We start from the raw sequence: 18,312 nt of genomic DNA, 5'->3' as shown, positions 1-18,312 counted from the left end.
ACGTGATATAAAAATAATACGTGGTATTTTGATTAATGACATTTAATCAACTAATAATCATAAAGATTAATTTGATTGAATATAAAATTACAAAGATTAAATGTAATAAATGAAGGCATAATATCTACAAAAAAGCCCTTAAACTATTTTAAAAATTTTAACTAAGCTTTTGTACTTTTATTTTAAGCAAAATAAATTTTTATATTTTTGTTTTACATCAAATAAGTTTTTATAGTTAATAGTTAACTTAATTAAAATATTACTTATTATTTTATGTCAGTGACATTGATATGACATATTGATGTTATCAATATAAAAATGACAAGTGACATTTTGTTTAATAGTAATTGATCAATTATTAGTTAGTTTATATAATACAAAATAAAAATATAAAGACGTAATTAAATATAATAAAAAAATAACTTATTTGAATTTTTTTGAATGATTCAAGGTTTTTTTTATATTATGCCACAAATAAAAATGATTTATTTAATTTTTTTAAAATAGTTTAAATTTTTTTTAAATAGTTTAAAATTTTTTTAAATATTATGTCATAAAAAGAGAAAAAAAAATAAAAAAGGCAAAAAAAATACACTAAAAAAATCAGATTAACCTATAGTCCTATAATAGTATATGACTGAAATCATACTTTTTACCCTTTGTTTTCCTTAATGCGTGTAATAATCCAAAAAAAAAGGAAAAACTGAAATTCCTTATTTGCCCTTATTGTTATCACAAATCTCGTTTTCCCCTTTCGTTTTCAATTAGTTAAAACTTTAATTTCCCCAACTTAATTACTTTAAAAAAATTAAAAAAAGAGGTTGCCAGCTAATAATACCTCATAAAACCACGCTTATACTTACAGCTAATACTCACTTCCTTAGCGGAGCTTTAAGAAATTCCATGTCTCTCTCTCTTCTTTTCTCTGTTCAAATGTAGAAATTAACCCCGAAAAGAAAAAGGGAGAAACACTGAATCAAGGAAAAAGCTTCATTCAATATTTGAATAATTTTTTAAAAATTGAAGTTTAGTTCAGCGACGGTTGTACGTGGATTTGGTGAGAATAAAATTCCGATGACAACAACTTTCAGTCCGGGTCGGAGCCCGGGGAGTTCGAGGCTTCAGTTAGGAGCAGCCAGTGGAGTGTCGAGGCTTAGATCTTCGTTGCTTAAGAAGCCGCCGGAGCCTTTGCGTAGGGCGGTGGCGGATTGTCTCTCGTCCTCGTCGTCTTCTTTTTCGTCGCCGGCGACGGTGGCTGGAGGAGTTAGCTCGTATCATCATGGGAGTCCTTCTTTGGTTTTATCTGAGGCTTCTAGGACGCTTCGGGTTCGTAATTTTTGTTGGATTTGAATTTATTATTTGTTTTATTTATTAGATCTTGAAATTTATTGTGTATTTTTGTTTTTAATTTAATTAGGCTTTTCTGATGCTGTGTATTATTAATGGGAGAAAAAAAAAGGAAAAGAATAGAATAGAATTAAAAAAATTTATTTAGGTGGCAAAGTGTACGGAATTTTGATTGATTGGCAGAAGGAAGAGAATTTGTTGAAAAAGAGGGCGTAAATTAGTGAAAATTGTGATTTACCTCTGTAGCTCCGCATGGTTGTTGCTTCCTGAAGAGTTGTTAAATTGGTGAAAGCAAAGAGTAAAAAAGAGGAAACCATATTTGATTTAAAATGAGAAAATGACAGAATTGAAATGTAACCTTTTTCATGTAAAACGAAAACTGTGCATTTTGTTATTTGCAAATGTTAGATTTCAAATTTTAGTTCTTCACTATATTGCCTTTTGCTTTGGGAAGCAAAACGCGAGTGGCAAAACCAACAACAAGATGCAGCTTAAGTGATTTACTTGCTAATTTTTGCCTTTCCTGGATTTCCTGTGAGGAAGTATCTGATGCAGTTTCTTCATGTTAACAACGGTTTGATTGTTTCTGTATTATCCTTTCTAAGACTGCTAGATTTACTCTTATGTATGGTTTCAAATGTTATATGATTTCAAGGTAAGAAAAAACATTTGAATTACTATATTTTTGGAGGGTTTTTTTTTTTAATATCTATCTTGTAGTATTTGACCTTCCTTTTTACTTCACCTGTGCTATTGGTATTTGAACCTTATAAGATCAGAATCCCTCATATTTAACAATGGCAGGACTATCTGGCAGCACCCTCAACAACTGACCAGGCTTACATTGTTATCTTAGAGCATACAATTGCAGAGAGAGAACGCAGGTAATTTTATTGTCTTTGAACAACCATTTTTTTTATGTCGTAGTCATTATAATTGATCCCCACTCCACTCAGTGCTTTGCTAAATCATCATAGTTTAGTGCGATTATCATTTGTATGCTACAATTTATCAATCATTCTATGTAAAATTATGGATGTTCTAAATTAGAAAAGTTTCAGAAAGAGGCAGGGTTGTTGACATGTTTGGGTGGTAAATGGATTGGAGATGTAAATTTAAGTGATTTAGAGATAATGCTGATCACTGATAAATGAGAGTGTTGTGGTAACTTAAATAATTTGCACAAGTAAGAGGCTGAAACGAAACTTTGTTGATTTGTTGAAGGCTTGTCTGCTTCATCCATATGAGAAAATGTGTTGACACCAAATTTATGCAATGAGTCTTAGTTGAACACATGTCTTGTGTAACTCCATCTAGAAACACCTACAAGTTATGTTTGAATGAAGTATCTGGAAATTCCATAGAAATGACCACAAAAGGATATACTGTTTATTGCAAGAATACGTAAATAATTTACTGGAATATAGCCTTGCAATAAAAAAACATGTCAAGAAGAAATGATACACTATTATCATAAATCGTTGTTTCCAGTTTCAAAATTTGTTTTACAGTGAAATAATTTGATTATTGTTGTTTTTAAATGCGCAATTTACTTAATTTACTTAATTGTTGTTTCCTTTTACTTTAAGCATTTCTCTTAGCATAGTGCTTGTACTATTTTTCTTCTTTGCTGCTAATGTGCTATAATTTGGGTATAATTTGTGCCAGCCCAGCTGTAGTTGGAAGGTGTGTGGCTCTCCTGAAGCGATACCTTTTACGGTATGCTGTTCTGCTGCACACTTGTATTTTTATTAGTTCTCATTTTATGTAGAATGGGAAAGTTTTTGACTCTAAGTTGGTTCTAGAATGTGATATATGAACCAGAATTGAACATCTACCAAGTGCTCAGGCAATTAGGTTGCCCTAATATTTTATTCATTGTAAAAATAGGATCTGCTGTGGTTTCTATCCAGTTTCAGACTGACTGGAAAGATTTATCAAGACCATAGGTTCCAAGATTCATAGGTTCTATCTTATGTTGTTCTATTTTTAGGATTTCATTATGTGTTCCATTTGCTGCAGATATAAGCCCAGTGAGGAGACATTGCTGCAAATAGATCGGTTTTGTGTTAACATCATTGCTGAATGTGACAATAGCCCAAATAGAAGGTTGTCACCATGGTCACAATCATTAAATCAACAATCTGGTTCATCGACAACGTCAACATCATCGGCAAGTGCTTCTCCTTCGTTGCCTGTATCTAGTTTTGCTTCTGTGGCACTTGTAAAGTCATTGAATTATGTGAGATCCCTAGTGGCTCAATATATTCCAAAGCGGTCATTCCAGCCAGCAGCTTTTGCTGGAGCAACCTTGGCATCAAGACAGTCACTTCCTACGTTGTCGTCTTTGTTGAGTAGATCCTTCAATTCCCAGCTATGCCCTGTGAATGGTGGAGAATCTTCAGAGAATAAAGATGCTACAACTTTATCTGTTTCAAACTTGTCAAACATTGAGGAAGCTGATGGATTAGAGAATCCTGAATATATTGCGAATGATGTTTTAAAATGGCGCTGGCTTAGGGATCATCCGTCATCATTATTATTTTCTGAAAGGTAATTGATTTTGCATATACCTTTAAAGTGTTGAAATAGTTCGTGTTGGTACTATTTACTTCCTTTCTAAGTCTTTGGTATGTTTGGTTGTTAATACTGTACTTCCATGTGCTTGTTCCTTCTAAAACAAATTAATGCTTGAAAAGTTTTATATTCTAAAAACAGTGACCGATCTGTGAATGTTCAAGACATGAGAAGACATAATTTCTTAGAAGTAGGAGCAGCTGCTCTACTTGTTGGAGACATGGAAGCTAAAATGAAGGGCCAGCCCTGGAAATATTTTGGCACTGCTGATATGCCTTATCTTGATCAACTCTTACAGCCCTCATCAGTCACAACAATTGCCAAGTCTGCCTCTGCTCGCTCCCACTTGAGAGCAATAACAGCATTGAAACGCAGTAAAGGAGGACCTCGCCAAATTTGGTATGCTTGTCACTTCCCTCAGATTATTGCTTTGATTGCTTATTTTTAGTCTCACTTACCATTAGAGTGTTCCCGCTATGCATATGAATCCTATCTATTTGTTATTCTCATAAGGGTGACTTATATGGTTTTGCTATATCAAACGATGTATGATATTTCCCTTTTGATGGCTGTTAGAGGTGGTAGACTGGTAGCTTTAAGGCAGTGGTTTCAGGATACCCTGGAATTCATGTTTATTGTTAAGAGTCTGGTAGCTGTGAGGTTCTGTTTGTTTAATAGCAAATCTTTGAACTATGACTCTTAAGAATCTGGCTATTTTAAAAATGAGGCTGCTTTTTTGCTGGCATAATTAGTAAGATAGAAACTGTTGAGTTTAAGACAAAAGTAGTTATTAATAATTTAAGCCTTAATTTTGATATAAAGTTATATGATTACAATTTGGAGTCTTGCCTTTGGTATATCTGTAGGGATGATTCGCCAGCAAGCACATTCCGCCCACGTGCCCGGCCACTTTTCCAGTATCGTCACTACAGGTGTGCAATTTGAGATCCTTCACTTTATGGTACCATTGCTTTTGTAACTTGTTAGCAAATGAATTTTGCTTCTCATGTTAATTTACTAGTTTTTGGGATTAAATAGGGGAGCTTTTTTTTCCCTGTTGTTAGCAAATACTACATCTTTAAATTGATGATATTCATACTGTTGAGTTGAATATGAAGCATTAACAAACAGCCACTGATTTTGATTTATATAATTGTTCTTTAGCATCATTATGTGTGGCTGGGTGTTTTTTTTCTTTTTTTTGAAAATCTGGCTGGGTGTATTTTATGTATATTACACATAGCTTCCTGTTCTGAAGTGCACAGTGGTGGTATTTATTTTGAAGTGCAGTTTCATTTGCAACATTGATTGGCTGGCAAAGTGGTTGAGTTTATTTGTACAGTTGTTTTTTGTCTCATCACATACTTTTGTGTGCATCAGTGAACAACAACCTTTGCGATTAAATCCTGCTGAGGTATGCGAGGTTATTGCTGCTGTCTGCTCTGAGACATCTTCGACAAATACTAATACCATGACGGTATCATCTAGATTAAGTAATAACAGTGGAAAGCCGTCAATAGATGTGGCTGTGAGCGTCCTTATTAAGCTGGTTATTGACATGTATGTTTCTGTTTTCTTCTTGTCATGGACCTCTTTTGTTCTTTATCTTATACCTTATGTTTAACCTTTTCTCCCTCCCCATCTGTAGACGCATTATTGATGCTATAATAATAGTAGTATCTAGTACTTGATGCATATTAAACCTGGTTGATTGATTCGCTGATTTTATCTGTTGCCCTATATGCATAAGTTAAGTCCAAATCATCCTTGTAAAAGGGTGAAAATGTTTCTTCGTTTTTCTTTTTTAATCCTGCAATCCTAAATATATAGCATTATGATGCACTTGGAATAGTTTACATCTTCTCGAATTCATTGCTATTTAAATAATTTATCTGAACAACAATTTATATTACCCTTTTAAGTATCTGAAGTCCACATCCCCTTGATCATGTTGCAGCCACATTTTGAATTGTTATTTCTATTTTCTAGATGGAAAGCTGACCCATATACTTCTTATCAAAATATTAAATAGTATTACAGGAGTGAGTTATTCATTTTACCAGGTGGTTGATCCAGAATTTTGCAATATAATTGCTTGTGTGTAGAATCCTGTGATTGACTTTGTTTCATTTTTGTCCTTTGCTTGTTTTTTTGTTCTAAATTTCACATCATCTGATGACTATTGGTTTGGAGGGAGTCCCTGAAAATTCTGTTTTGTAGGTATGTCTTGGATACTGGAACTGCTGCTCCTCTCACTCTGTCTATGCTTGAGGTTTTGCATCAATTACATATCAATTCTTTATTACTTAAGCATTGTGATAGCATCTTTTAATTCTTACCTCTTTGATGAACTTTCTTACAGGAGATGCTTAGTTCCCCAAGAACAGCTTGTAGGGTTCGTGCTTTTGATTTAATTCTAAACCTTGCCGTCCATGCTCAGTTGTTGGAGCCCATGATAATTGATGCTAATTCTGCAATTGAAGAAGAATATTCTCAAGAATTACTTTTAAATAGTGAAGATCAGCTTACCACAGGGATAAGGAAAATCGATTCTGCCAAGAAGTTGGGCACATCCTCAGCCATTGATAAATTTGAGTCTTGGATTTTAAACATTTTATATGAGATACTTCTTCTTCTTGTTCAGGTACAGGCAGTCCTTTAACTAAAGCTTGTGTACTTTGGCTGCTTTGATTTTATGGATGTTCAATCCATGCTTTTGTCTGTATATATTTTTATTTTTACTGTTACCATGCTGTTGCATTTGTCCTCACTATTCTTTATGGTCTCATGCCCTTAATACTTGTTGCAGACTGAAGAGAAGGAAGAATCTGTCTGGGCTTCTGCCTTAAGCTGTTTACTATATTTTGTCTGTGATAGAGGCAAAATCTGGAGGAACCGATTAAAAGGACTTGACATTAGGGTGAGTCTGTTTTCCCTGCCTAGCTACCAGTTTATGGAACTTTCCTAATAATATCATATTGTTATTCACCTTGCTTTAACCAATGAGAGTTTTTTGTGGAGTAATTTTGATATAGGTTGTGAAATTTGGAAGTTTCGCTTCTTGTGTGTGCAATTTTGTGTTAAAATTTTTTGAATACCTGTACTCTAAAAGTGGCTGCATTGACCTTAAATATCTAAATGAAAAAAAATGAGACACCCCGGTAGACTCACTGGTCTCCCAATTGATTAAATAGCAATTTTGCTTCTACCAATCTAAAATTTGTGAGGCACACATTAGCAGTGCCAAGTGCCTCACAACAAAGTGCACACTATGCTTAGAATTACTATCTACAACCAATCAATGTAAAATGTACCCCTAGCACTACAATTCCTCTGAATAATCCTGATGCAATTTTACGTGGGATCATGCTTGGAGCAATTGTTTCTTTTCAGTACTCATAGAGGGATTACAAAACTGAAGGCTGGTAGGATCTGCTGGATAAGTGATTCATTTCTAGCCATCTAGGTTCTGAGAATTATTTCATATGCTTCACTAGAAAGAGAATCTCATGTTTTATTGGAAAATTGTATATGTTGAAAGAAATTATTAGCGCTAATTTTCACTTCCTTTTTTTTTTTTTTTTTGCATTATGCACCCTCTGCGTCATATGTTGGTAGAATTTGCTTGGTATGCTATTTGATTCTAGCTTTATAGGTTCTGAGATTATTGGGATGGGTATTTGGTTTGCCTCATTGGAAAGAGACTCTCATGGTGTCATTGGAAAATTAAACTTGTTGCAAGAATTTATCACCCTAATTTTCACCTGTCTTGTGCATTATGCTCCCTCTCAACAATCTCTCTCTCAAAACTATACTTACTGTCTTGTCAATAAAAGCTGACATAAAATTGGTTGCATTTGCTTCTGAGGAAATTTTATGACTTAATTAGATTGTTTTTTGAAATGGATCTAACTTTATCTATTGCTTCTTTGTATTATTATGGAAATAAATCTGAGTGCACTTGTGGTCTCTTTACTTGTGTTTTTCTTCAGGTGGTCAAGGCACTAATAGAGACTAGCCGGGTAAATTCCTGGGCTGAACTTGTTCATTGCAAGCTTGTTTGTATCCTAACAAACATGTTTTATCAAGTACCCGATGAATCTACTCCAGCTGCCATGAGCACAGCAAGCTTTCTTGTTGACCAGGTTGACCTGATTGGAGGAATTGATTTTATCTTCATTGAGGTATGCAAATTAGTTTGATATGGGGATGTAAAGAAATAAGATTGACTTGGTCCTCTGCTGTAAGACAACATTCCTGCCACTATTGGTGTAATATTTTTATCTTTAATTAAAAAATTGATGTTCCTGAATGAAAGGTATGGACCTAACCCATTATTCAATAAGATGACAGAAGCAGTGTAGTGCAGTTGCTTAACAAACTTTGGGAAATGGGTGACTGGGTTATTAGTTTGGTTCTAAATAATGACTTGCAATGTGCATCTTTATGAAGTTGTTGGACCTAAGGAAGATTGATGCTAATTGAATTCTGAGTTTTCAACAATCTTTACTAAATATGGAGGTCAATTGACATATACAAAAGCTTTTGAAATCTTAATCCTTTATGGCTCTTCCTTTCATAATATTAATCTTTACAAAACTTATCCATATCAATATAGAAATCCTTTACCTTGTATGTTTACTCTTTTCATTTACCTAGTGCAGTATTCATTGTCAACCTCAAGGGAAGAAAGAAAACATCTATATTTGGTGCTTTTTGACTTTGTTTTGCATCAAATAAATGAAGCATGCATATCGACAGGAGTTTCTGAATATAGTGATGATGAGATTCAACCTCTTGCTACACTGCTTGCTTTGGCTGATGCACCTGAAGCTTTTTATATTTCTGTTAAGCTGGGGGTGGAAGGCATTGGGGAACTTTTGAGAAGATCAATTTCCGCTGCATTGTCTAGATACCCTAACAGCGAGCGATTGAATACGGTAAGGTCTCGTGGATATTTTTGCCTGTGTTAGAAAAAGCATGTATGTTTTTAATGTTGAGCGAGTGGAGGTGGGGATGGTAAATCAGAAGCGGGCTGTTGATTTGGTTTTATATGATTTCACCAGTTTGATTCATTTCATAAGTGCAAGTATTTTTTTTTAATATAAAATTGAATATGAATTAGGGAAGGGAGGAAGATTCTTTCTAGCTTTGTCATGTTAAATTTTGTCTCTTGCTCTCCTCATCTCTACTTACATTTTGCAGGAGTTTGCTAAAGTGGTAATCATCGGTGTGATTGCAAGTATATCCCTGCTTTCTGATTGTCATTTTTTTTCCTTTGCAGCTGTTGCAAAATATTACAGAGAAATTGGATACAATAATAAGTTCATTTACTCATTTGGACAAAGAGTTCTTGCATCTGAAACAGATAACAAAATCCTACAAGTTCATGGATAGTATTGAGGATTCATCCCTGCGAAATGGTGTTGGAATGAAAGCAAAGCTCGCTTGGGCCATTTTACATTCTCTTCTTCATTCAGATAGAATCTCTTACCGCCAAAACGGATATATCTGGTTAGGAGATCTGCTTATTACTGAAATAAGTGAGTCAAAGGATGGGAGTATATGGTCTAATGTCAAGAGCTTGCAGAATAAAATTACTTATGCTGGTGTTCATGATTCCTCTGTTCCTTCCGACGTACCTTTGTCTATTTGGTTGATGTGTGGTCTTTTGAAGTCAAAGAACAACATTATTAGATGGGGCTTCCTAGTTATTCTGGAGAGGCTTCTCATGCGGTGCAAATTTTTGTTAGACGAGAGTGAAATGCAACAGTCAAGCAACAGTGATGTTGGCCCTGATCATAGAGATACACGACTCGAGAAAGCAAATGCAGTGATAGACATTATGAGCAGTGCTTTGTCCTTGGTAGCTCAAATAAATGAAACAGACCGCATGAATATTTTAAAGGTATGTTGCTTGGAGAACTCTCAAACCATCTTAGAAAATGTCTCTGATATAAAATCATCAATTTTTAATGAAAGGGAGGATGGCGTGATTTGTCTTGGATATTTCTTTGAGTAAAATGTCCCTCATACTCTTTTCTGGCATATCTTTGACTACAATCCTGCTTGATTAGCTGATCTTGTTGTTAATACTTCACTCTTGTTTTCATTTCCTGGGAAAGAGCCCTTGAATAATTGAGGGGGGATACAGTTTAAGCCCGGAGAACCTTGATTGTTTTTCTTAATTTTGTATATGCTACTTTTAGGCAGTTACTAAGTTTCAAGTTCCTAGGTCCTTAAATTACATGCAGGTGACTTTAGTTAAGTTTTAATGATTTAGATCATAGGGTTATATCGAAAGTCATTTTTACGTAATACAAGTAGAAACCAGAGGATAAGAACAAAAAACTTGAATTATGAGATAGGAAGCCATGGCCGATAGTGGATGTTTCTTTTTATTTGTTTATTTTTTGAAGATTTCACCTCTTTCAATTGTTAGTTAGGGATTTCCCATTTAGAATGCCCCACAAATATCCTAGATAAAAGGTTATATGCAAAATGTTACTATTTTATCTTTCTTGAACTTCTGGCTTGTTCCATGTGAAGGTTAGAGATTTTTTCAATATTGCACTTTCTGACTTTGGTGAAGGAAAAAGCCTACATAGAAAACCTCTTTATTTTTGTCAAAGATTGTTGGAAGTTCTTGTTTTATTTGTTAAATTTAGTTTACACAGAGATATCTAGTTTCAATTCTTTTTTTTTTCCTTATTTGAATTTTTTATGAAGCGCAAGGATCTATTTGGCAAATTTCATTGAATATATTCTCCTGTTTCGATGAACTGTTGTGCTGTATCTATAATGATTGGTAATTTGTAATTCTTGAGCGAACCCCTCTTCATTTGAGTTTTGAAGGAATGCAGTTTAGATGGCTAGCATAAAAGATAAGATGAATGTTGTGCTTAAACTTGATGTATGGTTTTCTTTGAGATGGATATATGCATTCATGTTTCCAAACAAATAGGAGATGTCACAGAAAAAATTAAATGTTTTTGGCATAAATTTTATTCATCTGGATTTGAGGATTTTCTCCATTATTTTATCCATTTTGCATATGAAATTCTTGTGCGCCATTTCCTTATTATCACTTTATACAATCTGTAACATTCACTGTTTTTTTACCTTTGGTGAGCAGATGTGTGACATTCTATTCTCTCAACTGTGCTTGAAAGTTCCCCCCTCAACTGTGATGCCATTTGGAGAAGGAATACAACAGACTAAAGTTTTCACTCGCTCAGATGAAATTAGAAAAACTAATACTGCTGAGCGTATATCTCCGCAAGCAAGCTGTCGCTGGGATGAATTAATGGAGGAAACTGATAGCAAATCAGGCTACGGTGTTAGTAGTCCTCCGATACGTGAGACAGCTTCTATGGCTGCCCTACTACTCCGAGGACAAGCCATTGTGCCAATGCAATTAGTTGCCCGTGTTCCAGCTGCTCTGTTTTATTGGCCATTGATTCAACTTGCAGATGCAGCAGCTGACAACATTGCACTAGGGGTTGCTGTTGGAAGCAAAGGAAGAGGGAACCTTCCTGGTGCTACTTCTGATATTCGTGCGACCCTTCTTTTGCTTCTAATTGGTAAATGTACTGCAGATCCTACAGCTTTTCAGGAAGTTGGTGGAGAAGAATTTTTCAGGTGATTCTCTATTTTTTTGCTTGTTAAGAATGAACTTGACAGAAGCTTATCTAAGGGTATGCCAAAATTTACACTTTCTTACCCTCTCCTTTAGGGAACTTTTGGATGATACTGATTCTCGGGTGGCATATTACTCTTCAGCTTTTCTATTGAAGGCAAGAAAGCTCTACTTTGTGTTTCTCTCTCTCTCCCCTCTCCCCCCCCCTCCTCTCTCTCTCTCTCTGTCTTTATTTTGATGTTCTTCCTGTTCCCATTCTGTTTTCTCTCCTCTCACTCTTGGTTATGCTTTCCACTAAGTCATTCAAGTATGGCAATTTTGCAGAGAATGATGACTGAAAAGCCAGAAAAGTACCAACACATGCTACAAAAGCTTGTCTTCAAAGCTCAACAGGTAAGCAATTCCTTGATGTTCTGTATGAGATTACTCTTTTGCAATTATGAAGTGCATACATATGAGAACAACTGATGAATGTATTCTGCATATGTGGAAGGTGATTTATATTTGAAATTCTAGATAATGGCATTTCCTCTGAAGGACACACTCCATCCATTTTCCTTGTCTAATTGGCTTTGCATCTCAAAATTTAAGGAAACAGTGAAACCTTATGTAAGAAACAATATTTGTGCAAAACTTGCTACTTGAATCGATTCCCTTGTTATGGATAGATTATTTCGGAGTTAACCAATGACTATGCCAGTCATTGACTGTATTGCTTTGCTGTAATTTATTATGTTAGTTAAGTTGCCTGTAACATAAGTTTGGCTTATATTCTATAAGTTGACAACTTTAGTACTGTCCATATCTAGAAGTTCTGATGGGAAAGGTTAAATTTTTTATAGTATCCGTAGTTTGTGGCATTGGACTTACATGCTTTTTTCTTCGTTCTATTTAGTAGTGCTACTTTAAGATAATATTTATTTGTTGCTGAGGTCTTTGGTGTCTGCTCCAAATCTGCAGAGTAACAACGAAAAGCTGCTTGAGAATCCATATCTTCAGATGCGTGGGATATTTCAGCTGTCAAATGATCTTTGAGCTTGGTTGTATTTGATGATGCTTCTCCACAAAGTTTAATTTACCTTCTGGCTGGAGGCACTGCAGTGTTCATTAACATGACTTCTTTTGCTCATAATTTTTCAACCCTGGCAACATTTGGCCTGTGTTTGGGAGACCATTCTTGATGTATGCTTGATATTGTGAGCCTTCATAAGGTAGTCTGGAATCCTAAAAGTAGTTCAGAGCAGCAAAATTATTGAATTTAGGCCAAGAGTGTGAGTTCCAAGCCGGCTCCCTTCCAATCTAGAAAGAATTAAAATATTGAGCTATATGACATTGGATGACTCTGTAAATTCTTTGCTTGCTGCTATATATGCGCCCAGATCTGCAGTGGAGAAATAGAGAAGGTGAGGCTTTCAATGTATGCTTCCCTTATTTCCATTTACAAGATGAAACGCTATATAATGGGGTTTTGGGATTTTGTAGAAATGCAAGATTCGATGTTTATTTTGAGACCTTAACCTGCAGGAATGCCAGGAATAAAATGGAATGACTGGAGTATTGATTCTTCTGCCTTTTGTTCTGCAGCTGGAATGTGTATATCATGGCAATGAACATATCTTCAGGTACTCCTATCTAATGCCAGTCACATGAAGTTACGTCAGTTCATGCATATTAATTCATTTATTTCTTTGTAAATTCAATTGAATTGATCCTTCCCACCATCATATTGTCCATTAACTCCTTTCCTTCCTACTCCTTAACTTTGCCTTTGCTGAATAATTGTTTATCAATTCTTTTGAAGATCCTTTTTACACATGCTGAAGATATGAACCACATTATTAAGAATAGTTGTTTTTCAAGTCAAATATATGAACCCTGAAAAATTGTCATCATAACTCAAAATCATCGATCATACTGATATTTCTTCATTTTGATACAGATTCTTGTGCATGACACACCGAAGAATTTCCGGGCTACTACAGGAGACTCTTTTCTTTGTACAGAACTAGATTTTCCCGTATCTTTCCAAACTTTTTAACAATTAATGAGCGCGAGTCAATGTTGGCTACTTTTTAAAGGCCATCTGTAGTAATAATAAAGAAAAAAACCTCAAAGTTTTAACTCATAGAGGTTCATTACCCTGATCGCGATTAGAACAAAGGATCCTTTATTTCCAATAGATAGGACCTTCAAGGCTCTTCAATTTCCATTAATAGGGGTATCAGTTATCACCTTGGTTGTCTGTTTTTAAGGGGCATCTCCAAGGTGTGCCTGATAGTGTTCATTCACATTATTTTAACAGTGTAAATATTGTGAATTTGGCTCTTATTTTTGGCCTGCCTCTGACTAATTGCAACTGTTGTAATATGGCTGCTGAGAATTTTGCTTCTTGTATAAGTTTTGGTTGTTTGATTTTTGAGTAAAAGAAATTTTGGCTTAGCTTCTCAGACTTGTGTATCTTTTTCAACTTAGCTTCATACTCTTTTTGTGTACTATTTCTTCTTAATAAAGAAAGGAATTTTGTCTGGCATCTCAGATTCTTTTGCATAAAATATATACATTGATTTCACCTAATCTCTCACACCCTACTTCCTTTCGAAGAATGGTTCCTTTACCTACTTAATTCTCATTGATCATTCAATTCTTTCTCATCCCCCGAAAACTTCGCGGATTAGAGACACACTTCGAGGTCGAATGGTATAAGGGTAATTTTGGGCTTCACCGTTCAATCTTTGAGCCCTTAAAGGAGGCAGGTGAGGAGGTTATGTGAAGACGGCAATACCACTAGTGTGGGTGGCTCCCGGTCCATTGGTAACGCAACGCGTCTTCTCAAGGGCAATAAAAAGGATCGGAGACGCACCTCGAGGTCAAATGGCTGTTATTATTGTCATCTTGACATTTTGTTCTAAATTAGAGCTCTGAGATTTCTAGGTTGAGTGTAAGGGAATGAACCAATGAAGCCCTAATCCCCTTTTTGCAAGGTGGGCCTTCTGAGTTCAACAAGCAAATGCAGGGAGAAAATCTCAAAACCATGATGGAGAATGGACAAAAAAATGTAGGAGAATATACAGCACCAAACAATGTCACCATCATAACAAAATTGGGATCTTAAATTTGTGTCCAATTAGAGTCAAAAAGACCACGCTCCATATGTCTGCCACATCGTTTCCAACTACACACCCACTTTTTCTTCTTTCCCCAAAAAAGAAACCAGCCAATGTTCCACCCAGACAAGACTAATTGGACAAGCAAATAGCAGAGGACAGGACATCATTTAATTTTTGTAGCTTCTAAGTGGTACTTATCCAAGTCAGCATCAAGATCTTCTGCAGATAGTTTCTGTCCAACGTGTCCACCTTGTCTACGTCTCCTAGCAAATCCACGGCCAGCACCACCACCGTTAGGTCCATTACCACCGCCATGAACCCATCTACTTGCTCCCACCTTTTCTTGATCCCTGTCCAGGGACAAAGACAATCATGTCAGTTTGAATTGGGAGTATCAATGAACTGCACCTAGGTACAGAGTAGATGCTGAAAATTCCAACATGAATAAATTTCATTTTTTGCAAAACCAGGCATTTAGTGCCCATCTCAATCTCTCTGGCTAGTCGCCGAAGTGAAGGCACATGGGTCAAACAGAACATTCAAGGAATTATTAAGCAGATTTAAAAATTCTCGTTGAAGCAGCAGAAACAAGTTATTCGAACACTTGAATAAAAAGCAAGAGACAGGAAAATTATTATCATGCAAAATAACTACGAAAAACGATTCAACTTCAGACCTTCTAAAAGCCACATTAGGATTTCTCACAATGCTGCTATTGGTTGGAGGGATAGGAGCAGACATAACCACATTTGCTCCCACAAGCTCAATGGTCATCGGTTTCCCATCAAGTTGAACATTGTTGTATCTCTTGATAGCTGCCAAAGCATCTGTCTGTCGATAAAAGACTACTTCTGCAGTTCCCTAAAAGAAATATAAAATTTTTAGCGGCAAAATGAAAAAAATCTGACTTGGCTTTCAAACTTGAACCAAGAGTAGATACCTTAGATCTTCCACTCCTATCATAGTTAATAGAGTACCTCTTCAAGTCACCAACCTCAGAGAAAAGCACCTACAAATTGAAGATGTTGTCATGACAAAATGTAACAAACAACCATATTCTCTAATTTGTTACAGACTGAGAACTGATAAAGCTATATGCAGCTTCCCAAAATGATGGTTGACAAGAAGGATAAGCCATGAGATAGGTAAATTACCAAAAGGAAAGACTAAAAGTGAATATAATACAAATTCAAAAGAACATTATAGTTTCTAGCAATATTTCCAATAAAATATGCATTAGGCTTTTAACAGACAGTTTCAATCAACTTAAATTCATAAAATCTCAATGACCTCCACAACCTCAACTGCCATATACCTCAGTCCTGCTGCACTACTATACTGCACTGCCACGGATTGCAGACATATGCAACCAACCAGCAATATTGATATTATAACTAGGAACCAACTTCTCGGCTGCCAACCTTTCCTTCTGTGAAAAACACATTATTGTTCATACAGCGATACATTCTTCATCAGCTCGTTAGACCGAAGAGAAAGACCTAGAGTACTAAATGCTAAAGAAAAAGCATTCGTCATGTTCTAAATACATATGAACGCATGCTCATAGCTCATTACAAACCTAACTGCAGAATTGTAATCCAAACTAATCAACTCCCAAAATTATGAAAGACAAACCATTAATCACGACATGCTTCAATGCTTACACTCTACTAGGCAAGTAGTCAAAAATAATTCAACTTGTGTACAAGAACACCCACATTACAAATTCTCCTCCACTGAGTAATATCGACCTCCACAGTTTCTTACGGTCAAAAGAACTACTTCACTCCATATCCAATGATCACCTAAATCTTATTCTTCTAGCAGCTAAGTACACCAACCCACATTTTTTCTTTTAACAAACAACCGCTACACATTCGCAAACAAAACAAAGTAAGATTATAACAACATACAAATCCGCAAACAAAGAATTGAAAAAAGACAAACCTTGACATCCTCATTTGAAACACCGTAATCCAGGTTCGATATGCATAGCTTCGCCTCCATATCCGATCCTCCACTCGAAACCAACTGCCCATGCCATGCTGCTGCTGTTGGCACCTGCATTTGCCGAATTCATACACGCGTGAACGCACGCACGTCCCAAGCGCGTGGAAAACAACCGTTCAAATAAATTTCCAAGTAACAGAAATAAAACAATTGAGTTAAATAATTATATACGTGCAGTATCTCTACATTTCCTTTCTGTGTTGAGGCATTAGAAACTTACGGGTCTAACCGGGTACGGGTTGGTCCTGAGCGGGTCGTGAGTGGGGCCACGACGATCAGGGCCAGGGCCAGGGCCTGAGCCATGGGGTTTGCGTCTGGAATCACGGAAATGCCCTTCCGATCTGCCCCTATTACGGATGATTTCGTCGAGGGACATGTCCAGTGAGCCGGACATTTTCGGGAAATTGAAGTCGGTGCTGGTTTTTTTTTTTTTTCTTCTTGCAAAGGAGTGCTTTTAGGGTTATTGTCTTCTTGAGGTTCTTGAGAGTGGAAAACCGGGAAAGTGAAGAAGGTTTTTGCAGGGGTAGTGAGGAAAGTGCAGGGTTTTACCGAGGCACGAGAATTTCGTTCACCTTGGTTTATTTCAGAGACACGAGGAATTGAGTGGATCTTTGGGTTGGGTCCCGCTTATGAGATGCTGGGCCTATTGGACGGGATTGAGGTAGCCTTTTTTGGGGTTCAAATATTAAAGTTGTCTTCTTGCTTAGTGGGCCTATTTGCTGCTTGGCAAATTTTATTTTAAAAATTAAATAGTATTAAAAAAATAGAATATTAAATCTTATATTTGCTTAATTTTGCTTCGATTAAAGTAGTATTTGCTTTATTTTCTTGTAATAGGAATTATGAAAGCAAATATGTTTCTAAGAATTAATTTATATTTAATTCATTGTCAATATATAATACTTATACATTATCATTTAATCATAAGGTGTTATTTCATAAATGTGTAAAGGTAAGAAATTAAATTTTTTTAAAATAAATAATTTTAAAAAATTATGAGCATTTATTTTTTAGGATTCCAAACTTCTTAATTTTATTTATAATGAGATGACAGCATTGACAAAGTGACAAATTCATTAAAAATTATCTCTTTCAAGTATCAATAAAGCTAAAGCTAAAATGGTATAATTGTTTAAAAAACACTAAACTGTTTAATAAAATTTAAATTAATTATTATTATTTTTATTTTTTTTAATTAAATCTTTATATTTTATTTTCATTAATTATACCTTTATGATTAATGATTGATTAAATACCATTAATCAAAACGTCATTTGTCAATATTTACATGACGTTAACATGGTATTTATATAAATGATAAAAAATATTATATAATCATGTTATCATACTATATCGATATGTGACGTCATGATACTATATCGGTATGTGATATCATTATCTATTACGATATGTTATTATCATATAATATCAAATTATAAATAATATTTTATTTAATAACAGTTAATAAATTATTATATAAATTTTTTTAAATTTAAAATAAAATATAAAATAAATAAAATATAATAAAAATAATAATTTATTTAAAAAATTTTAAATAATTTAAAAGTTCGTTTAAATATCATACCAACTCCAATCAATGATTATTTTATATCGAGACAAATAATTGAGTCA

General features: G+C 35.0%; 2 protein-coding genes across 3 annotated transcripts; one reads left to right on the top strand and one right to left on the bottom strand.

Moving 5' to 3' along the window:
• Positions 1-842: 842 nt before the first annotated feature.
• Positions 843-14,010, top strand: LOC18586137 (uncharacterized). 2 transcript variants are annotated; one of them, XM_088810763.1, is made up of 19 exons: positions 843-1,326; positions 2,152-2,231; positions 3,016-3,066; positions 3,370-3,900; positions 4,066-4,323; positions 4,791-4,856; positions 5,305-5,484; positions 6,145-6,196; positions 6,287-6,568; positions 6,734-6,844; positions 7,917-8,108; positions 8,589-8,864; positions 9,209-9,832; positions 11,060-11,565; positions 11,660-11,720; positions 11,888-11,956; positions 12,524-12,966; positions 13,148-13,185; positions 13,503-14,010. In XM_088810763.1, the coding sequence occupies exons 1-17, from the start codon at positions 1,075-1,077 to the stop codon at positions 12,596-12,598; spliced, it is 3,666 nt and encodes a 1,221-aa protein (XP_088666889.1). In that variant the 5' UTR covers positions 843-1,074; the 3' UTR covers positions 12,599-12,966; positions 13,148-13,185; positions 13,503-14,010. The 2 variants fall into 2 exon arrangements, with proteins under 2 accessions (XP_088666889.1, XP_088666888.1); XM_088810762.1 differs by having other exon boundaries at positions 13,088-13,185.
• A 645-nt stretch (positions 14,011-14,655) lies between these two features.
• Positions 14,656-17,302, bottom strand: LOC18586136 (THO complex subunit 4B-like). The gene is made up of 5 exons (XM_007009334.3): positions 16,901-17,302; positions 16,618-16,731; positions 15,611-15,679; positions 15,347-15,531; positions 14,656-15,020 (listed from the first exon to the last, which is right to left on the bottom strand). The coding sequence occupies exons 1-5, from the start codon at positions 17,072-17,074 to the stop codon at positions 14,834-14,836; spliced, it is 729 nt and encodes a 242-aa protein (XP_007009396.3). The 5' UTR covers positions 17,075-17,302; the 3' UTR covers positions 14,656-14,833.
• Between the last annotated feature and the right edge of the window lie 1,010 nt (positions 17,303-18,312).

The sequence above is a fragment of the Theobroma cacao genome, chromosome 10, assembly GCF_053813885.1.
Source record: "Theobroma cacao isolate CCN51 chromosome 10, ASM5381388v1, whole genome shotgun sequence".
NCBI lineage: Eukaryota > Viridiplantae > Streptophyta > Magnoliopsida > Malvales > Malvaceae > Theobroma > Theobroma cacao.
This window is presented reverse-complemented; position numbering and strand designations above follow the sequence as displayed.